This window comes from Chlorocebus sabaeus, chromosome 24, assembly GCF_047675955.1.
Source record: "Chlorocebus sabaeus isolate Y175 chromosome 24, mChlSab1.0.hap1, whole genome shotgun sequence".
Classification (NCBI taxonomy): Eukaryota; Metazoa; Chordata; class Mammalia; order Primates; family Cercopithecidae; genus Chlorocebus; species Chlorocebus sabaeus.
In genome coordinates this window covers 66,213,783-66,237,455 of record NC_132927.1, presented here as the reverse complement: position 1 = coordinate 66,237,455, position 23,673 = coordinate 66,213,783, and the positions used below count along the sequence as shown (strand labels likewise).

At 39.7% G+C, this 23,673-nt stretch overlaps 1 protein-coding gene across 6 annotated transcripts in view; it reads left to right on the top strand.

Annotated features, from left to right (window-relative positions):
* Positions 1 to 23,673, top strand: part of EFCAB11 (EF-hand calcium binding domain 11) — a 161,011-nt gene that overhangs the window by 27,791 nt on the left and 109,547 nt on the right. Inside the window, exon 6 of one of the 6 annotated variants that reach the window (XM_073011256.1) lies at positions 1,347 to 4,555. The exons of the other annotated variants lie outside the window; for them this stretch is intronic. Within the exon in view, the coding sequence (XP_072867357.1) occupies positions 1,347 to 1,407 (61 nt within the window). The 3' untranslated portion in view covers positions 1,408 to 4,555. Of the gene's footprint in view, positions 1 to 1,346; positions 4,556 to 23,673 lie in introns of those variants that run through there. 6 annotated transcript variants of the gene reach the window in all.

The following is a 23,673-nucleotide window of genomic DNA, read 5'->3' as shown; positions in this document are numbered from 1 at the left end:
GAGAATCACTTGAACCTAGGATATGGAGGTTGCAGTGAGCTGAGATCACACCACTGCACTCCAGCCTGGGTGACAGAGTGAGACTCCGTCTCAAAAAAAAAAAAAAAAATCTACAAAGTTGGTGATTTTAGCACACAATTATTAAAAACAGAAATTTGGCCTGGTGTGGTGGTTCAATCCTAGCACTTTAGGAGGCCAAAGCAGGAGGATTGCTTGAGGCCAAGAGTTCAAGACCAGCCTGGGCAACATAGACCCAATCTCTACACAAAATACAAAAATTAGCCAGGTGTGTTGGCATATACCTGTAGTCCTAGCTACTAGCTACTTGGGAGGCTGAGATGGGAAGATCTCTTGAGCCCAGAAGTTTGAGGCTGCAGTGAGCCATGGTTGCACCAGTATACCCCAGCCTGGGCAACAGAGCAAGACCCTATCTCTTAAAAAAAAAATGTGTATATACATATATATATATATATATATATGTATTTGTCCATCTTTCCATGGGTTAGAGTATATCTTGAAAATGTATTAAAGCTATTGAATTATATATATAATATATAATTATGATTGGAATTATATATAAATGTATATAATTGTATATATGTAATATATAATTGATTATAGATATTTAAGTATATATAATATGTAATATATAATTATTTATATAATCTATAACTATTTAATTGCATTTAATATATATGCAATATGTAATTATATAATTAATATAATTGTATATAATTTGTTATATATAATTATACATAAATATATATAACTAATTATATATTAATAATTGTATATATGATTATATGTGATTAACATATATAAACATATATAATTATATATATAATTCAATAGCAAGATATCAGGAAAGATGGACATTTACCAGCTGAATTTTAGTTGGCGTTAACAACAAAATAATAATTTTAGAAAACACAACAAATTTTCAAATTCCTAAACCTTTACATTATCAGAGGATGGAGTCAGTGGCATGATGACCTTTTCCCATTTTGATCTATGTATTTTCATGAGTTACCTGTACTATCCATTAAAACCAAGTATCAAAACAAATTGAATTTTAAATTGCTCACTTACAAAATATTAAGCCAAGATTTTCAGAAATAATAAAGTATATTAATGTACATTGTTCTAGTTAAGTATTATTAATAATTTCTAGTGACATCAGAAAGTTATTTGCCATTAATGAATAAAATATTTTTATCTTTAATTCTTTAGAAATTTCTATACTTTAACCATGTACATAGTATATTAATATAATAACACATGTGCTCCTCTATAAATAAGTATATTCATGTTGTGGAATATATGCCCACAAATCTTGTACTTCCTAGGGTTGTGAGACCAAAACAGTTTGGAAACTGCAACATACAGCCAAAGAAGATACTTTGTTGATTGAATATGGGCTTTTTAAATTCTCAATTGTATTTTTATAATATCACAATCCCAAAATTAGACTAAATAATGAATAACACGATCAGGCACGGTGGCTCGTGCCTGTAATCCCAGCACTTTGGGAGGCCGAGGCGGGCAGATCACCTGAGGTCAGGAGTTCGAGACCAGCCTGGCCAACATGGCGAAACACCATCTGTACTAAAAAGTACAAGAATTAGCCGGGTGTGGTGGTGGGCATCTGTAATTCCAGCTACTCAGGAGGCTGAGGCAGTAGAATCGCTTGAACCCAGGAGGTGGAGGTTGCAGTGAGCCGAGATCACGTCACTGCACTTCAGCCTGGGCAACAAGAGCGAGACTCCGTCTCAAAAAAAAAAAAAAAAAGAATAACACGTATTAAAGGAAGTTGTGAACTCGAAAAATATTTCCTGTTTGTGTAAATTGAAGTAGGCCAAAGAAACAGAGATGTCTAACATATCACACATATCCTTATTTCAGTCATGCAAACAATTTTCAATAATAAAAAAAAGCAACTGCTGAGGCTGTTAGCGATGCAAAATTATTTAATGTTTCCAAGGTTAGACGTTCACTTTTTGAGATGCTTGAGTAGCTTTTCACTTAATTAACCAGCATGTATGGGTTTCATTACCCAGGTCCACAATTCACTACACAGGTCCAGAAAAAAAGCTGATCTCTGAAAAGCACTAGAAGAAGGCAGCTAGAGAGGGAGAATTCTAATTAGGCCGGGGTCCTCTATGGCTTGAATGACTGAAGAAGTTTTTATAGTCTTCAATTCAGTGACTGCCAGATTCTTCCCAAAGAAATTTCTAGAGATCGAGAGTAGGCTCTTTCGAAAGTACTTGCCCGCATTGCACTTTAATTTTACAAACCAAAGAACAGCAGTTCAACCCACCAAACAACAAAAACAATCCAAAGAAAGAGATTTGGACATAGGTATCAAGGAATCATTTCACTTCATAATTTAATAGAAACACTGGTGCATCGTTCATTAATTTGGAAAGTGAGAACTAAATGTAACATAATTTTGTAAGGTTTGTGAATTGTTGCCTAGGTATTCTGGTGATGTTTACTTTCGTGATTTAATCATTAATGAAAGCAATGTGGTTTTTTAGAAAACATATTATTAGGGTTCATAACATTCACATTTTGTTGTGCAATCATAATCTCCTGTTTTGATTTAGTCGTAGCTCTACAGTTGAATGAATTCAAAGCTCACCTCCAGGCCTTTTGCTATGGTTTCTGCTTAACTGAAGTTTATCCTCAAGTAGGGGTCATAGGAATTATATTCCCCACTGTCTTTCATGTTCAAAAATGCTTATCTGGGTCACTGTATTTGAATAAAAATATGTAATGGATTGAATGCTAACATTTTTGAGTCACATTCTTTTTCTTTGAGAACATTGGTTATGCTTATATTGGAAGTCCTTTTAAGTTTTTTGCTAATTTTTATTTTATTGCTTGCTTTGCTCTTAGTATATTACCATGTCGCTTAGTGTATTTTCAACAATATCTATTCTCCTTCATACTGCATCCAATTTGGCATTTTTCTTTTTCTGTTTTGGTTTTACTTTTCTCTTACATTTCTTTCTTGAGCTGTATCAGCTGATGTCTCATATCCTTTTGTTGTTTTGCTGTATCTTGTTATTTTGCAGTATCTCCCCTATCAACGTTCAGCTCTTGTTTTATAGAGGCATTTGTTTTATTAGGGGAAACAGTGATTTTTCAGATTTTATTTTTAAATGAGTGATTGCTTGGGGGAAGATAATTATAACTTTTTCCACATAAATTATTGAAAGCAAGTTTTCTACCAAGAGAAAAGTTGTGAGGAACAAATTACTTTCATAAACCAAAGGATATCTCATATAAAAAATTCAAAATTGGTACTCATTTGTTATGTCTAAAGATATCATAAAATCTTTAATACTTGGATTTCAAAATTTTGAGACTTTTTTCAGTGTTTGAAACTTAAAACTTTCGGGTAGGTGCGGTGGCTCATGCCTGTAATCCAACACTTTGGGAGGCCGAGATGGGCGGATCACTTGAGACCAGCCTGGCCAACGTTGTGAAACCCTGTCTCTACTAAAAAAAAAAAAAAATTTAGCCTGGCATGGTGGTGCACACCTGTAATCCCAGCTACTCAGGAGGCTGAGGCACAAGAATTGCTTGAACTTTGGAGGCGGAGGTTGCAGTGAGTCGAGATCATGCCACTGTACTCCAGCCTGGGCGATGGAGCAAGACTCTGTCTCAAAAAAAACTCATCTCTACTGAAAATACAAAGGTTAGCTGGGTGTGGTTGCACGTGCCTGTAGTCCCAGCTACCTGGGAGGCTGAGGCAGGAGAATCGCTTGAACCCGGGAGTCGGAGGTTGCAGTGACCCTAGACTGCGGCATTGCACTCCAGCCTGGGTGACAGAGCAAGACTTTGTCTCAAAAAACAACAAAAAAAACCCATAACTTTGCTTTCCTCTTAGAGCTGGTAGTCAGAATTTGTGTATTCGTGTACTATATCAAAGATGATGTTTCATTATTAGTCAGAATTTCTACCCACTAAAAATGGCTGAAGATCAAGAGATATAAGAGCTGTTTGTACTATAGTACTGTTTGTACTATAGAATTAATGTTAGATAATAGGCTGTTTTGAGCAATTAAAAGTTAAGTAAGAAATGTCTTTCCTCTTTAACACTAATAAAACTTGTGGGAAATTTTGTAGCACTATCTCTTGTTTTCAATGTTCAGAAATCTTCAGTGACTGTAAGGGGTAAAGTTAAACTCTTTAACCTGGCTTTCCAACATCTGGTCCCCTTTCCAAACTCGTCTTTCGTCAGTCCCAAATTCCTGTGTTTCCCTTGGCATGGTACTTGTTCCTTTGATTATGTGATGTGCATTTATACTTCATTCTGTTTCGCTTGCCTAGCAGTGCCTTGCCCTACTCTTACCTGTCCAGATTTAAACCATCTTTAAAGGTCCTCCTCAATAAAGCCTTTCTTTCTCTACATTGTATGGTCTTCTTTCCCTAAACGTTGGTAGTATTTACTGTTATGTATTTTTTCATTCACTTACTTGATAAATGAAAACACCGTGTATATGATTATCCCCATACGTTATAGTACAAATTCTTTGAGTTTATGGACTTACATCTGTAATCGCCACTGCCCTTGGCATGTTGCTTTATGCATTGCAGTTAATAAATAATCACTGGTCCATTGCCACTTATTCCAAATGCCCAGTGACAGTAAAATTCTATTTTCTTTGTGGTTTAATTTATTTCTCATAAACTAGGAAAGAGTACTTTAAAATGCAGTCAGGAGCTTCATAGCCACATGTGGCTTTGCTTTCTATTTTTCTCTGTCTACGTGTGATTTTCATGAATTAATCTCTGGTGGTCTCTTTTTGCTTTATTTTGGAGGCATTTTCAGTTCATGATTTAGCTTCGGCTGTCATCAGGAAGCTGGCTTAATATTCTTTCTTGACTTTGCCCACCATCAACACCCTGTGGTATTTCTGGCTGGCATTTTTCTCTGCATGGATATGTTTACTTCTCCATGCCTAGGAACCTTCTCCATCTCATTGTAAGCACTGCTATTTGTATATTCCCACCACCTGTCAGTTGGCAAAAAGCTCTGGGAAGCTGCTTTTGCTTCCCAGTCGTGGGATGAAATGTGAATGTGCATAAGGTCCATGCCCTGACCCAGCGTCCAAGATCCTGAGTGCACAGGCAGATTGCCACATACTGATGTAAAGTGGAAATATCGAGGCACCAAATGCTCCCGTCATGACCGGAGACATTTAAAGTTATATCCTGATATTTTTGGTGTAAGAATCCCTTTCTTCACATTACGCAAGGGAAGGTCAAATGATATAGGACATCTAACTCTCCTTTTTTGAATATTAGAAATTGGGTGCAAATAAGAATGTCATTGCTCGTTGAATAAGATATTTTCAAAATCAGAGTATTTGTGGGGGCTAGGGCTTAGGAATGCAATTGTAAAAGGAAGTGATGGATATTCTCTTGGCAGAAAAATTATATAGATGTTATATCACAGCCATTAGAGAGGTAAGGACTGTCACCACCTTGGGTAAAACAAACTAATAGGCTCTTCTGTTACGCTGATTGGAAGAGTCTTAGAGAGCTGAGGGCCTAAAGGAAAGTGATTTCAGAGAGCATTTATTTTTTCAAGTCATTTGCATCTCTTTTGAAATGTTTGAAATGTTATTTCTCACTATAGTTTTTAGCTTCCTATAATTCCTTTCTGCCAGCAGCCGACTTGTTGAGTATCATTTTCCTGGTCCATCTCTAACGAGAGAAGATTTCCCAGTCATTATTTTGTGCTTCAGAATGATTCTGTATATAATCATGCAACTTCAATAAGATCACAATTATTAAAATGAGCACCTAATTTAGTGACTATGACTATTGGTCTTTGAGTATCTGCCTGCTTCTGGGTATAGAAAAATCCAAAAAAACACCTAGGAATCATATTTCATTCTTTGTAGCCATACATAGATAACCGTCATCCGCTATACCTTCTGTGTGAGTGGCATGACCAAAGAAGTAGACTTCTTGAGGTCCCAATTTTTATTTCATGAAATTTTGTGTCTTCTCTGCAATGGAAATGCTTTAGTTTTTATTTCAGTGGTTTTGTTTCAAAATTATATTGTCAGAGATTCCCTTTTCTTATTGTCCTCTTGCACGTGCTTACAGGATGGGGAGTATGAATGTGTGTTAGCTTTTCAAGCTGACCTCAGAATTTCCTCTCTGAGGGACTTCTAGGCACTTTCACATGTGATATATTGAATAAAACTGTACTTTAAAAATTCAGCTATAGAAATAATTATATTCTAGTCATTTTAAGAAAATACCAATTTTTCGGAGGGTTCTTAATTGGTTTTGATTGTCTTTTTTACCAGTATGAACTTTAGAAATGGAGGAATTGAAACTCAAAAACTGGACCAGGAAGCAAGTAGAGAAGATGACTTTGTTACATAGATTTTCAAATATGTAACAATATGTTTCAAATATGTTATTTTCGTTTCTTCAGTTAAGCTAACTTATGAAGAATATATTATTAGATTGGAAGGGATATTTAGTCTCTTCACATTTAGGAAGCTCAGATTTTGAAGTCCTCTCTTATGTTAAACCCATCCGGATACAAATTCTATTCATCCTTCAAGGCCCAGCTGTTAAGATATTTCTTATCTCGAAAGCTGGCCCTACCCTGCCACCTTTTGGAAAGACACCTTTCCAAAAAGGAAATTGTCTTCACCTTCTGCTTTAAACTCCTAATCTTTCGTAAATATCTTTCTTCTTCATGCTTTTTCATAGTTATTTGTACCCATGTGTTATTTCCAGTGTCAGAATGGGAGCTAAATGTGAGAAGGCATAGTAGGGTATTCATGATCACACTCCCCACGCTCCTAGCACAGTTTTGTAGGTCTTCAATAGATGACTTCATCTTATGTAAATGATTGGCTTATTTCATTGGGAAAAAAAAAAAAAAAACAGGCTTTTTATTACTATTATTTGTTTTACTCTTAAATACCACACTGGCACCATGTTAAGGTCAGGAGTCCAGTCAAACCCCAGGATGAGTTCCAGGCCCAGCTCTGCCTCTGACCCATTTTTCCACAAATCAGTGAACCTCTCTGGACTGCACTCTCATCTGAGAAAAAAGGGTGTTGTGTTATAGGATCTGGCAGGCTTCTCCAACTCTGAAATTCACTGGTGGCGTCATCTATCATGGAGAATAGCATGGCCGTCTCCTTTATTTTCTCTGCGTACCACAGATATTATTCAGAATCTACCACAGCATGAATATAGATGTGGTCTGTCAGTGTGACAAAGACTGTTCTCAAGAGGAAATTACTGGGTTTGACAGCTACCCAACCCTGGGTTTAGTTTTTGGGATGTCACTATAGAAAGTGTTGTGGCCGATGTATCCAATTCCTCATCTACATATATGGCTGAATATGCCGTTCTTGCTGTAATAGCATGAGGGCTATTTTTCTTTTAATTCAGCTGTCACATAGGAAACTGCTGCCATGGTTTCTTTCTATGACCAAATGTTGCTAACCCTTTCAGTCATCCTTGAAGTTATTAATAGCCACACATCATGAATGTATTCATGCCATTTCCTTTATAGAAAAAGGAATCAATTTCTCGTGTTTTTCTTTTGTAGTAGATAGCTAACTTCTAGGTGGAATTTTTGAAAATATTGAATGTCATATTTATAAAATAAGAGAAATCTGTATTTAATAAAATACATATTTTATGAGATGCTTAACCTTGTTTTAAAATGCCATGACAAAGTAGTCCAGGAATTAAGAATTACATCAAACTTTTGATTGTCCACCTTATATATAGACTAAAATCAAGACCGAAGATTTCCAGTACTACGTTTTTATCGATGACAGCAACCTATGAGTTTGCTGCCTTATGTCTGCCCATCTTTTCCGCCTGCCTCCTACCCCATCATTCTCCTCCATCAGGCTACCTTGAATAGATGCATCCTTGACATTCAAAGAGTTCTCCAAAGACCAGTGGCGTCAGCATCAGGGAGCTTATTAGCGATGCCTAATCTTAGGACCCACTCCAAAGGTACTGAGTCAGACATATTTACTTTAATATTCCTAGGTAATTTATATGCACATTAAAGTTTGAAAATCATTGGCCTACCCTACTTAAATTTTGGATAATTCGAGTAAATTATCATTTCTATTTATGTTACTTCCTAACTTCAATAGCTTTTTATTCCCTACCAGATAATGTCTAGATTCCTTAGCCTGACATGTAAGGCCCCTATAGACAGAAACATACAAGGCCCTATAGACAGAAACAGCTGTGCCTTTTTTGCATGTCCTCCAGTGTTTCATCCTACTCCGTCACTCTGGTCTTCTTGCCATATACTGTCTCATTTCTCTCCTAGCATTTTTGTTCATGGCAGTTTCACTGCTGTCTTTCCTCTTCTCTCATTTCCCCATCCACATATCTGAATGGTATCCATTCCTTAGCTGAACATTCTTCTATGTAGTCTGTCTTTCTTTCTTTCTTTTTTTAGACAGAGTCTCACTTTGTCACCTAGACTGGAGTTCAGTGGCGCGATCTCGGCTCATTGCAACCTCTGCCTCCCAGGTTCAAGTGATTCTCCTGCCTCAGCCTCCCAAGTAGCTGGGATTACAGGTGCCCACCACTATGCCCAGCTAATTTTTGTATTTATAGTAGAGATGGGGTTTCACCATGTTGACCAGGTTAGTCTCAACCCCTGGCCTCAAGTGATCCGCCCGCCTCAGACTTCCAGAGTGCTGGGATCCCAGGCATGAGCCACTGCACCCGGCCCTAGGTAGCCTTTCTTTATCACTCCAGCCCACAAAGTATCTTTCCTCTTCTGTAGAACTCCTATAACACTTGCCATATTGACATATCTAATAGTAGCAACCACACCACCACTGGCAACTAATATTTACTGAGTGTTTTCCATGTGCCAGGCACTGTGCTGAACAAATCCTCACATGAACCACTTGGGTTCGGCTCTGTCTGCCCCCATTTTACACATGAAGAAAAAGCTCAGAGTGGTCTAAGAACTTGCTCAAGGCCACCAGCTGGTGGCTGATGGAACCAAGGTTCAAACCCAAGGAGGCTGCCTTTCCAGCTTGTGCTCTTAATCACTGTTATATTCCTTTCTCACGTCTTTCAACAGTGTAAAGACCCTGAAGGTAGGAAGCATGCTTTTGTATCCCTCCATTGCCTAGCATAAACGCCAGGAAGCAAGGCCTATTCACTCTACCCTAAGAGCATTCTTGATGCACTGGCTGCATGGTTATATGGCTTTTCCCTGTTCCTAAGAAGTGGTTTGGTTTGGATTGTTATACTTGAGATTTCATTTGAAAAAATATGCGAAAGGAAACTGATGCAATATTTTATCCATCAAGCTGTAGAAGGCATTCCAGTTCAGATTGCTCTGATAGGAACCCATGTGTTACGCATCTTGCCTATGGAATTATATCACAAGACCAAAGTATTTGCCAAATAAATTATAAAAGCCAAGTATATTGAAAATTGCTGAATGGAGTTTTATCATAATTTTAACTGGAGTGGGAGTGCTAAACGAAATTCATGGCTTTCTCTTCATAAGGCAGGATTATACTTTGATTCACTTGGAAGACTCTTTAATCAGTTACTGTGAGTTTAGCATTGTGTTTTATAAATTCCAGCTGGGCCATATTATCTGCTCTTCTCTCCTTGGTCGCAACCTGCTGCTGGAGAAAATCAGGGCAAAGCAGTGATTAAATCCACTACAGACTTAGTGTGAAGCCTCGTAGTACCTGCACTCACTCTTGCCTCTGCCTGTCCCAGCCCTTGAAGCTACTGATGATGGCTCCTTTGGTAGACTCTGCCTCACCCATTTCCTAAGCCAGCCCCAGGAAAAGCAGAACAAGTACTAATACTAATACCCTTTACTTTCTCCCCTACTCTCCCTGTTTATCACTCACTTCTACCTGCCTCCCACTCATGGAGTTTTTAGAATCTTAAAATCCCAGGACTGGCTACTGGTGGCTAGACATGGATCCTGGACTCTTGTCATTATTCCCCATCCCCCTCCTTTCTCCCAGTGCCATGTCCTCCACATGCCACACCTCTAGTCTCCTTAGCTGCCATTAAGCCCAAGAATCAATGTTGACACCACTTTTTCCTCCTTATCTTTACTTAGGCCTCTGTCCAAGGCCCCCGCCCTTTGTTCTGACCCATACTGCAGGGCCTGCATTGTTAAGTGGGCTCAGGTGCTTGGACCTGCTCTTGGCCGATCTGAGATCTGAAGCTTACTTATCACTTGCCTTCTTTCTTTAATGTGTCTGCCTCCCCATCATACATTCCACAGTGAATTAGTTTCTCTCTCTCTCTCTCTCTCTCTCTCTCTCTCTCTCTCATCAAGTGTGATGTCTGAGAAATCTCTCAACTCTGCCATCCACCTTCTGGATCCTCTTGCTTAGATCCCCTGGTGCTGGCCTTGATCCCAGAATGGGACCATGTCACAGTTCAGGCAGAAACTGATCTCCACTTGACCAAAGTGTTTGGGCTACCAGAATCTGTGTTCTGTACTCAGTTCCCCCACCCTGGTCCTGTGTCATTCCAGAATGCCTTCCATTTCATGCAGAGATCTGGTATGCCTGTCACTCAGGTCATGCAATACCCCTATCGCGATCCAGGAGAAGTGAAACTCAGCTGGCTTCGGTTCCCTGTTATAGGGATGGCAAGTAGTTGACATGCCTGCCACTGACCCCTCCTGTACCTGTGGCTGCCCTCTTCTGCAGAACTCAGAGTTCTTCTCAGTACAATACCCCAAGCCAGCTCATTAGAGTTGTCATATGAGATCAAATCTGTTGCTGTCTGTAAGGATGTATTCTCTGTCGTGGTTGTACCAAACCTTTCCCACTACGGTGCTTTGCAGGTGATCTTGCCTTTTTCTTCATGGAGAGGATCATGGCCTCTTCCTGGGTTTACTACCTTCTCTTCATCTCTTAAGTTTTTTGAATTCCTTTAATTTTCTTTCTTTCTTTCTTTCTTTTTTTTGATATGGAGTCTCGCTCTGTCACCCAGGCTGGAATGCAATGGTGCGATCTCGGCTCACTGCAACCTCCACTTCCCAGGTTCAAGCGATTCTCCTGCCTCAGCCTCCCAAGTAGCTGGGATTACAGGCTACCATGGCCAGCTAATTTTTGTATTTTTAGTAGAGACGGGATTTCACCATCTTGGTCAGGCTGCTCCGGAACTCCTGACCTCAGGTGATCCACCCGCCTCGGCCTCCCAAAGTGCTGGGATTACAGGCATGAGCCACCACGTCCGACCTTCCTTTAATTTTATTTCTAAGGAAAAGGGGTTTCTTCTTTTTTTCCCCTAATTCCTCTCTTTTGTTCTGGTCTTATCTCTTCCCCTTTTTTTGATCTAAGGCATTTCTCCGTCAGCCATTCCCACTTCTGTTTATAATGCCTATCCCTGCCTGAAGATATACTCATATCCATCCTTGAAAGCTGCTGTCTCCAAATAAGGGCCTCCAGTTGCCCCCTGTCCTTTTGCTCAGGGTTCATTGTTGCCAGCTTCTCGCAGCATTCACACCCCGCCTGGAGAGCCCGTCCTTGATTCTCGCTCTTCCCCAGCTTTCATTGCACTGTATCGTCCGCTGCAGTGACAGTGCTTCCTATTCATTGATCACCGATTACGTGTTACCTTCTTTAGTCCTTACAGTGACTCACCACATCAACGGCATTTCTATCCATTTTACGGATAAAGCCGAGAGTCCTTTATTGCTAAACTCAAACCAAACTGAACTAATTCACAATTATTATTTTTTTGGTCAAAGAAGTCACAGAACCAAGCCCCTAGGGCAATCAGAATTTTTTATTTGATTATAATCATGTTGCTGGTACTTGTTAATGGTCAAGTGTTTTCGTAACCTCAAAATGTTATTTTCTTGTTTAGGAATGCCACTGCCTAGTAATGATAATGATGGAGTAGACTGAATTTACAGGTAGAATAAAATGTCTGCACCCCCATGTTAACTGCAGCATTAGTCGCAATAGCCAAGATATGGAAACAACCTAACTGCCCTCCACTGGATGAATGGATAAAGAAATTGTGGTATGTGTGTACAGCAGAATATTAGTCAGCCGTAAAAAAGAAGGAAATCTTGCCATTTGTGACAGCGTGGAGTCATCTGGGACATTGTGCTAAGTGAAAGAAGCCAGACACAGAAAAGACAAATATTGCATGATATTCTTTTTTTTTGAGATGGAGTCTCGCTTCTGTCACCCAGGCTGGAGTGCAGTGGCCAGATCTCAGCTCACTGCGAGCTCCGCCTCCCAGGTTCACGCCATTCTCCTGCCTCAGCCTCCCGAGTAGCTGGGACTACAGGCGCCCGCCACCTCGCCCGGCTAGTTTTTTGTATTTTTTAGTAGAGACGGGGTTTCACCGTGTTAGCCAGGATGGTCTCGATCTCCTGACCTCGTGATCCACCCGTCTCGGCCTCCCAAAGTGCTGGGATTACAGGCTTGAGCCACCGCGCCCAGCCTATTGCGTGATATTCTTATATGTGAAATCTAAAATAGTCAAACTTAGAGAAAAAGAGTGAAATGGTAGTTGCCGGGGGCTAGGGAGCGGGGAAGATGGGGAGATGTCGGTCAGAGGATACAAACTTTTAGTTATAAAGTGAATAAATTCTAGTGATCTAATGTACAGCATGGTAACTGTAGTTAATGTGTTGTATACTTCAGATTTGCCAAGGGAGCAGATCTTGAGTGTTTTCAACATACATACATATATACACACACACACACACACACACAAAGCATGTCAGGTGATGGATATGCTAATTGGCTTGACTGTGAGTCATTACACAAAGTATACTTTTATCAAAACGTCATCTTGTATACCTTAAATATACACAATTTTTTGTTAGTCATACCTCAAAAAATGTCTACACAGACTTAGTGAGATTCATGACATGAGTCATATTAAAGGATATATTTAGAAACAAAAATAAATAAAAGTTCTAAAATGCTTTTCTTAACCCAAGTCTTATTGTTAGGATTCCTGATAATCCAGTCATGACTTCAGTTAGAAATCCTTGCCATGGTATATCGAGACTCTCGTCCAAGGAGAGGAAGGAGCAGGAGGGTCTCACTCTTGTTCTCTCCTTGTAAAAATTTAACTGTGTTTGCAGGAGAGAGTATTTGACAAATACATGAACAACTGAATGAATGAAGTGGGCAAAGAAATAGAATTAATCTGATCAAAGTTTACAAGTTCAAATTATGTGTTAAATTGGATAGAGCAGCTGCTGGCCCTTACTTTTTTCTAGGCCTATTTCAAATGGTCTTCTTTAATAGACTTTCAATTGCAGATTTAGACTTGGAGGCTTTAACAAATATGAATTGAGTACACATTTGTATAGCAATTTAAACTGCTATTATCACAAAATTGTCATGGTAGTTTTAAACTCTCAGATGGCTTTTAACCAAACCCTGCCATCAGAGTCAAATTTGATTCTTTGGATGCTTCTTTCTTTTTTCTCTCTCTCTTTTACATAGTCTAGTAAAGAAGTTTCTTCAATGACCAGTTTTGTCATAAAGTTGGTGCCATTTGTTCTGTGGGTTACAAATTTATTATCACAAATGGCTAGATAAACTTCTCATAGACAACTTGTATCCACAAATTGTTTTTTTTTTTTTTTTTTTTTTTTTCCTGAGCCATTCTCCCTAGAAAACACATTGTTTTGGGGGGAAAAATTAGACTGTCCTTCAGGGATATTTATTTTCATGATTCATTATGCGGAGATCAGAGTTGTGCCCTAAGGGCTTGGCTCTGCTCTCTTTATACTGGTATCCATTGCTAGGTGTGGCTCAATTAAACAGGAAGGATGGCTAGAGAGCATATATATTCACAGGTCAGATGGCAGCATCCATCTTTGAGACATGAATCTTGGTGGGAAAAGTTCAGTTTTTTAACAAACGTGAAATTACCTCCTCAATCATTTTTATATCAAACATTTAAATTAATGTCTGATATAAACACTGGAGGCTAGCATAGTATTTGATACCATTTAGTTTGCTCTCTCTCTTAGTTTCTGATTTTCATTGTAGTTCTCAGTGTTTGCTTTTTCAGTGTGAGTTTATGGCAGAATAAATCAAATTAACTTTGGTGGGTAGATTGAGTTTTCTCTGGTGACCTTTACTAACCAAAACATACTTTCTTCTCAGGTGAAAAAACCAGAGTGGATTACTATTTATTTGACTGACAAAGAAATGCATTTCTAATTTTATTTAGTGACTGAAATAAGTTGCTTCACCGTAAATTAAATGTGAAATAAATGTATGATCATCTCTTAATGAACCGAACAGATTGAGAGCCAAGCACCTTTGCAGTAGACCTCTTTCGCCAGTTGGTGGTGCCAAAAACTCTGCTAAGAAACTGATTGAAAGAACAGGTTAACCAGGAGCCTTTCTAAGCGTTATTTTCGTAGTTTTTGAAAAATTTGTACTGAAAACATATACCCAAATTATCACATTTTCTAAGGTTAGGAAGCAAAGCTAACCCCTCTGGCGACCAGCAGAATACATTTCTATAATGATGTATAGCTTCTGTAATGATGTCGTTGGCCTATGTTAATATTCACATATTGGAAATTGTAAAGTTATATAACATCTGACTCCATCCTGGAAATAGCCTTTAGTGTGCTTGCCTGGAGAGTGGAGGAGCAAACAATAATGTGTACAGAGAAGGAGAGTGATGTCCCTGGCTATATTTATTGTCGAATTTAGGTCTTTAAAAATATTGACTTGTGTTATTATTGCTATGTTTTTTGGTTTTTTTTTTTTTTTTTTTTTTTTTACCATTCATGTATTCCTGGGACAGCAGGAACATTGCTTTTTTTTTGGTTAGGGGTTAGGTTTGTTTGTTTAACCATTTACTGTTTAGCCCTGAAAAAGTCCAAATGGAGCAATAGCCTGTTGCTTGAATGTGTCCTGAGATACAGTCAGAAGAACAAAGGCTTTGGAGTCAGAGAGATCAGATTTTGAATTTCCCTACATATTTCATAACTCTCTTTTTTTTTTTTTAGACCAAGGTCTCACTCTGTTGCCCAGGCTGGAGTGCAGTGGCACAATCTCGGCTCACTACAACCTCTACCTCCCGGGTTCAAGTGATTCTCATACCTAAGCTTCCCAAGTAGCTGGGACTACGGGTGTGCACCACCACACCTGGCTAAATTTTTAGTAGAGATGGGGTTTCACCGTGTTGGCCAGGTTGGTCTCCAACTCCTGGCCTCAAGTGATCCACCTGCTTCAGCCTCCCAAAGTGCTGGGATTACAGGCGTGAGCCACTGTTCCCAGCCTTTCATAACTGTCTCTTAATTACTTATGCAGATTCTCTACTGCTCAGTTTTTCCAGTTTGTAAAATGGAGATAATAACGTCTTCCCGTGAGAGTTGACGTAAACATCACCTGAGATAACGGATGTGCTGATTAAGTGCTCCTCACCCTGTCCTTTCCTAGTTTAAGCACAGACTCAGTTCTTTTTGAGCCTCCACCGCATCCCATGCTCTTAGCCAGGGCCTTAGGACTGGAGTCTCACCTTGTGTCTAATGATGCCTCATGCTGCATTGATGAGATGTTTCCAGGTTGTAAAGTTCCACAAGGATTTTGTAAAGACTCACAAAAGAGATACTCATGTTGTTAGCTATATGTGGTGTTCAGATATTTGCCCGTCTACCCTGGGATGTTTCCATGTTGATCTGAATCTGCCTAAATGTTTAAGATTGGAGAAGGGAGCACAGGGTTGCTGACAGGTGTAGCAGCAGTGTCCCCAACCATTCATTTATCCATTTATTCCACAAACTTTTACTCAACATTATTCTTGCTGGGTCTCGGACATACAAAGATGAATTCCCAGAGAGCCTGAAGATGCTTCTGAGAGCTGCACACTCAAGAAGCAGGATGCTTTCTGCTTGGCAGGAATTGATAAGCAGCCCTTATCTATGGAAGAGCGAGAAAGATAAATTTAAATGTTTTTTAAAATATTATTTTAAAAACTTATAAGATTGTAAAAAAAAATTTTTAACTTTGAAAAACTGATAGTTGTATTAAGCTTTTGATAGCATCATGTTTGGAAGAATGAACAAATCAGAAGAAGGCTTCAGCGTGGTTGGTAAACTCATAAAACACTGTTAATTAGGAGCTTTAGCCCAGTGTAGAATTTTAAAATACAACTGTGTAAGGTACATATGTTTTTAGGAATGGGACAACTAACATCTTTGATTAGATGCGATTGAAAGATTCAGACCCTTAAGATTTAGAGATTATGGAATCATAGAATTGGATGGTGGCAGGGACTTTAGGAATCACATATGCCATCTCTCTTATTTTCTAGCTAAGAAAATGGAAGTCAAATGTATATGGCTCACCCAAGGTTACGTAGACCTGGATCAAAACTCAGGTCTCCATGCCAAGGCATTATTTTTCCATCCTAACTCCTATACAATGAGCCATTTTCAGTAGATAAATATATACTTGTTCTATCTCAATAAACTTTCATGCTAAATATGGAGTATCATGTCCGCCCCATTATCAAAATGAAAACCTTGGCCGTACCTTCGACAGTTCATTAAGGTTCTCCTACTTCCATCTCAGAGCTGAGCTGAGGGGAGGCAGGGCACACCAGGCCTGTCATTCGCAGTTCTCAGCCAGAGCCAACGAGCTCCCCACAGAAGCAGGCGGCATTTTCATTCACGCCTGCCTTGCCTGCTTCTAGTTTCTTGCTAGATGAATGGCATCATATGCCGCAGGTGTATTAGTAATTTCTGAGTTTGTTCCCCACTAAAAATGACCTCATTGTTTTGTGCTTCTTTTCCATAATTATACAGTAACAGGAAAATAAACCAGCTCTGGGTACAGCCCACAGCAGAAATCTTGTGCTCTTTATGCAAGTTTGATTTATAGACGTGTACTGCAGAGCAGAGTGACTATGAAACATTCATCTTCCCATTGCTAGTTGCCATGGAAATCAAGTACACAGAGCAGTGTCATTCCAGTCCTGGTGATGCCTGCAGTAGTTTATTCCTTTGTTGTTCCCGTTTCTTAAGCAACTGCCTAGCATTCTTTCATCATTACAATTAATCATGCACACAAGTTTTTATCTTTCGTCGCGCATAGAAAGTACTAAAAACGTATGACAAAAACAGGGAGAATTTAAATATTCCTATGGCTTTAAATATGCATTTGTAATTTTCACCCTCAGTCCCACTGGAAAAATAGGTCATGTAAAAAAGAAGAGCATATATTAATGTACAGATATTTCAATAAAGAGAGCAGTATAGAAATTTGAGGGAAAAACAATGCTAGGCCCAGGAAGCCCAGGAAGCCTTAAGGAACTTCAGATCCTGAGGTCCCCCAGTGTTTAGATCTAAATCAGCCTGGGTAATGCCAACCAAAAAAAAAAAAAAAAAAAAAACAAAACAAGAAACAAAAAGCCCCTGAGCTGTGTATCATCAACTCCTGTTTTGTTAGTCTCCTTAATGGTTTGAACAACCTAGATATTTGCTGGATAGACATGCTAGACATTAGAATAGAGATCCTTTTTCTCTTCAAAGGCCAATAAAGTTCAGGATATATTTTTTTTAAGTGGAAGTAAAAGGAATTCTAGTTCTTTTTCTTTTTTCAGTGAAACCATTTTATCTCAGTTTTAACTCACATAGTTCATAGTCTGTACCATACCAACAATGAATAAATGCTTGTTATTAGCCACTGCCTTCTTTTGTGGACTTCTGGCCATTCTGTTGGCTAAGAAAGCGTGTTCTAGAATAATTGTCTGGATCTAAATCCCTGCTACATGGCTTATTAGCTGTGAGGCCTTTGAAAAGTATCTCCGCTTGCCTTAGTTTCCCCATCTGTAGAGGGAACAGCTATAAAATTAAGATAATGACGGGTTGTTAGGAGGCTTAACGGGGATAATTCATGCAAATGGCTCAGCCCTGTGCTTGGTACAGGACACGTGCTCTGTCAGTGGGGACTGCTGCCGTGGCAGTGGTGGTTTCTATTGCCATGACTACTACAGGCCACAACTGAATGGAGAACTGTGCTCTGACCTAGAGAGTAATACTCAGTTGATCTACAGCAATTCCAGCCCCAAAGCCACAGGACTCTGTTCCCAGCATCCAGGCTCACACAATGATTGCTGGTGCTTTGTTTTGCTTATGCTACATTGACTTGTTAACATCTCAAGACTGTGGATACTAGGATGGTGGCTAAGAAGTATTTACAAGGGTCTTTTTATCTGCAAATTGAGAAGAGAAGGCTGCTACAGGCAGTCCTTGAAGATGCAAATTTCTCATCTTTGACCTGGATTTGTTTCTTACAAGGAGCTGTGTGTGGAGCACGTTGGGAGGGAGTGAGCTGCCTTTACATGTCTTGAGGAAGGTTCTCGCGTTTGTCTACATAGTCTGAAATAACGTCTGACCTGCTGCCTCTCCACCCCCAAACCCCCCTTGTCACTTGGCAGTGCCTGAAGCATTCCTTCAGCCTTTCTGGAATTGAAGTTTTCCTAACTGGTGGCAGAAGCATTCTTTGTTGAAATTTACTCTCCTTGGCAGTTCTCCAGGACACACGGCAATGCCTATTTATTTGATTTAGCCTTTGTTTGGTTAGCCTTGTATTTTGTCTGTTTTGCTTTGTGAAGTTCTTTTTCCCCCGAATTTTCTTGTTTAAATCCCTTGGACTTCACTTCTATTTATTTTACTAGCTTGCTTTAAAATACTGCTAAAAGTTGTTTGCTTTAAGCTCTCACAAAATGAGTAGTCTTGGATTCATTTGTCTTTTTCCCCCAAGCCTGATCCATAGTGTGTGTACTAGGTGCACCTTTGTTAATTATTAAAACAAAATAGGCTTTATAGTTTGTACATCCTAATGTTATACTACATTGTCTCCACTTCTCTTTATTTAGCTCTTTGGTTTTTTTTTTTTCCGTGTCCTCCAATCATTAGGCTCATGTTAATTCTAAAGAAATAGAAGTAGCTTAACTTTTCTGAATCTTTTTGTTCTCCCTGCTCTGCCATTCTTCCTGCTTCTCCCCACAAGATAAAAACCCGTCCGACTCACCTGTCTTCCGAGTGAAGCTGGCAACACTCCAAGTGACATGAGTACCCCAAGACACCCATTTTTTTGTAACTAAACATTCAGTGACGAAACTTAGACCTTCTCTAGACATTTTTTGTATGTATGTATGTATGTATGTGAGACAGATTCTCACTTTGTTGCCCAGGCTGGAGTGCAGTGACACAATCTCAGCTCACTGCAGTCTCCGCCTCCCAGTTCAAGCTATTCTCCTGCTACAACCTCCGGAGTAGCTGGGATTATAGGCGCCCACCACCACGCCCAGCAAATTTTTGTATTTTTAGTAGAAACGGGGTTTCATCGTGTTGGCCAGGCTGGTCTCAAACTCCTGGCCTCAAGTGATCTGCCCGCCTCGGCCTCCCAAAGTGCTGGGATTATAGGCATGAGCCATTGCACCCAGTCACTAGACATTTTAAATCCTCTCAACCCCTGATTGTATGTGTGGCCTTCACCTCACACTTAATGTGGCCAACATGTACTCCTGCCTTCTCTTTGTCCCCGAATCACTGTAAGAGAGATCTTTCCCCGTGCTTTTTCATTCTCAGGCTTATATCTTTCTTTGTTTTGGAAACACATATTTGTTAGAATCTTCTGCATTGCAGATACTGGGATTATATGAAAATGAACAAGATAGACATTGCTTTGCCGTTTAGGAGCTTGGAGTCTCGTTGAGAATATAGGTGGTTAGAATCCAAGATGGTTAATCCTGAAAGATGACTACAAAGTACTATGGACAAGAAGAAGGCTTACTGCAGATTGGGGAGGGGGGTACCAAGGCTGACATCAGAAAAGTGATAGCCAGCGTGAGACCTGGAGGATGGTCTCCATTTGCCTGACTTTGCCTTAGCCAGACAAGGAGGGAAGGCATATTCTAGACAGAATGCATCTGCAGAGGTCAGCGGAAGAGTATGAATAACTGAGAGTTGTTACGCATAGTTAGCCTACTATCAAATACACCTATTTTTTTTTTCAGTGGGTGGGTACAATCAGAAGGATGAATGCAGAGTGATGAAACTAGAGCGATAGGCAGTGCCAGATGAGGAGAGTCTTGTAAGATTTGTCAAGTTCAGACTTTATCCTGAGGATACCAGGAAGCCATCGAAATGTTTTACGTGGGAAAGTGAGGTGATCAGACTTTTTTTTTTTTAAAGATGGAGTCTTGCCCTGTCACCCAGGCTGGAGTGCAATGGCGCCATCTCGGCTCACTGCAACTTCTGTCCCCCAGCTTCAAGTGATTCTCCTGCCTCAGCCTCCCAAGTAGTTGGGATTACAGGCACGTGCCACCATGCCCAGCTAATTTTTTGTATTTTCAGTAGAGACGGAGTTTTGCCATGTTGGCCAGGCTGGTCTCAAACTCCTCACCACAGGTGATCCACCCACCTCGGCCTCCCAAAGTGCTGGGATTACAGGTGTGAGTCATGCCCAACCGACGCAATCAGACTTATATATAGTTGACATGATCTCTCCTAGTGTAGTGTGGAGAATGGATTAAAATGTGGCAAGAATAGCCTCTAATTGGGCTGAGTCTAGGGACCACTTTCCCAACTCAGCCTTCTCTTTTTTTTTTTTTTTTTTTTGAGACGGAGTCTCGCTCTGTCGCCCAGGCTGGAGTGCGGTGACTGGATCTCAGCTCACTGCAAGCTCCCCCTCCCGGGTTTAGGCCATTCTCCTGCCTCAGCCTCCCGAGTAGCTGGGACTACAGACGCCCGCCACCTCACCCGGCTAGTTTTTTGTATTTTTTAGTAGAGACAGGGTTTCACCATGTTAGCCAGGATGGTCTTGATCTCCTGACCTCGTGATCCGCCCCTCTCGGCCTCCCAAAGTGCTGGGATTACAGGCTTGAGCCACCGCGCCTGGCCTCAGCCTTCTCTTTAACCCCACAATGTTTGTCCAGCCCAGCATGCATTTTTCTGATTAGCATGAGGGCTCATCTCAGACATCAGCTCCCTTTCTCTAGCTGCCTGTCTTAAAGGCCGGGACTGTGTCTTCTCCCTAGCTCTGGGCTGGCTCTTGCTCTACACTAAATGTGTCATCTGGAGCACCAACTGGATCCAGGTTTTACCATTGCCCAGAAGAGTCTGTTGTTTTGCCTGTTGTCTTGGCTCCCCTGGGATTTTGGTGCCAGCTTAGATCTAGCCTGAGTTCAGCGATCTCCTTTGACCCCTGAAATTCATTGCCATTCACACGTTGGCCCTTCCTGCCCAGCCAGTCTAGAACAAACCTGCTGCTGAGGGAATCCTCCTAGCCCTCTCTTTCCCACTAGTAGTTGAGTATCCTAGATACTTCACAATTGATCTCCATTGTATACCTATACAGAACAAGATATTTGATAAGATGGATTGAGGTAAGGTGAGGGGAACTAGCTAAAGGTTGAGTATCCTTTATCCAAAGTGCTTGGGAGCAGAAATGTTTCAGATTTTTTATTTTTTCAGATTTTGGAATATTTGCAAATGCATAATGAGATAAGAATGGGACCCAAGTCTAAACACAAAATTCATTTACGTTTCATATATACCTTATACACAAAGCCTGAAGGTAATTCTATATAGTATTTTTCATAATTTTGTGCATAAAAAGTTTGTCTTAAATACTTATGTGTGGAATTTTCCACTTGTGCTGTAATATTTGTGTTCGGAAAGTTTCAGATTTTGCAGCATTTTGGAGTTTGGATTTCCAGGGCAAGTTGCTTAACTTCTCTGTGCCTTAGTTTCTTCATGTATAAACTGCAGGTATTAAGAGAACCTACACCAGAATTGTTTGGAGGATGAAGTGAGCGAATGCCCATAAAAACACAGTGCCTGGCCTGTAACTAGCTCTCACTACTTCTTCATGTTGTTTGTTACTATGGTGTCTAGACTTAACCCTAGGGAAAGTGGGAGAACATAAAAGGTTTTTGACTTCAGGAATATTTGACAACAGCCAAATAGGTATTAACCTTGAAAGGTCCACCCCTCCTCTTCACTATGAATAATTGAGAGATGACAGTGGTATCACATCCTGCACAGCTGGGGGGCTATTCCAGTGAGTAAGTAGATGTAAGGGAGTGATAAAAATAGCTAACTGATACCTAGTGCTCACTGTGTGCCAAGCCCTGTTCTAAATGCTTTAGTTGCATTAACTCATTTGATCCTCACAACGACCCCATGAGATGGCTACTGTGATTATTCCCATTTTACTGATGAGGCAACAGGTACAAAGCAGCTGAGTGACTTAGCTAAGATCCCATTAACTGCTGGAATTCGGCTTGGACCAGACAGTCTGACTCCACGTTGAAAACACAAATAGATACAGCCACCATGTAAAGGAGGATCTTTGCCTTGCCTTTTTCTCTCTCCCCACAGGGGTACCCTTAAAAAGGGATTTTGAATCTCTTTATCAATCAGATCTACTACAGTCTGTAGATTTTGAAGGAACCATTTTATTTAAGGGCCTTTCCGGTACAATTTCAATAGAATAAAGATCTAGACAGCACATAAATTTTCATAGTAAAAAATAGAGCTATATAATCTATGGCCATAACCCTTTTCATAGCCCTAAGGTTGGGGATATATGAAAACACTTTAGCTGAATTGTACATTCTTTTTATAAAATGCCTGATTTCTGGCAATTTGGTCAGACAATCTTTTGATAAAAATATCAAAAACCTCATACTGCAATACTGTAAAATGTGACGGTGTTAATGGCCAAAAACATCTGTATTTTAGACCGTCATGAACTGTTTAAACATCATCATAATAGGAAACATTTATGGCTTAAATAATTGAAGTCCACATTTCTCAGAATCCATCTGCTCATCTCAACCTTTTGTTAGGCCTTCAAACAAATCACAGAACTGACCGACTTGAGTTTCTCTGTAACTCTTTCTGCTCCATCATGGGGTAGTGGGATGTGCAGGGGCTGTTGGTCAGTTCTTCCGAGTTTGAATATCATAGTCGTGGGAAACTGATGTAGGCATCTGTCATGGGAAACTGATGTCTGTTAACCTCCCTGGACTTCAGTTTCTACTTCTGAAGGACTTCTAGCTTTAAAATACCTTGATTCTCTCTTTCTAAACCTTTTGTTTACTCACTGTTTAAAGAATATTATAATTAATATACAGTGATCTAATGGTAAGAAATAGAGAAGAAAAAACAAAATAATTTGGTTTCATTAATTTCATTTAACATTATTTCACAAAAGTTCATTAAGCACCTACTATGTACATGATAAATATGTGTTTCACTGTCCAGTATATTAATAATGTTAAATTCTCAAACTGACTTGGAATTTTCCTTCCCTCAGTTTTCCCAGTGCTAATGTTCCCCTCCTGGCTACAACATTACCATAAAATGTTATACTCTTTAATCTTATTTCCATATTCCCCAAACAAAGCAAAACAAAATCTTTCATCTCAAAGGCATTTTTAGCATGTTGCAAATTATCATTAAATCACACACAATTTTCTGTTTTCAATTTTTCAATGTAAAACCTACTAGGTTATGTTTCTTAGGAAAAACTGTAGACATCAGATGTTCACTTCTAATTTAGATGGGTCAGCTGACATACTAGTTTCAATGAGTTGCAGTAATGAATTTGTCATAGAATTGAAGCCATGTTC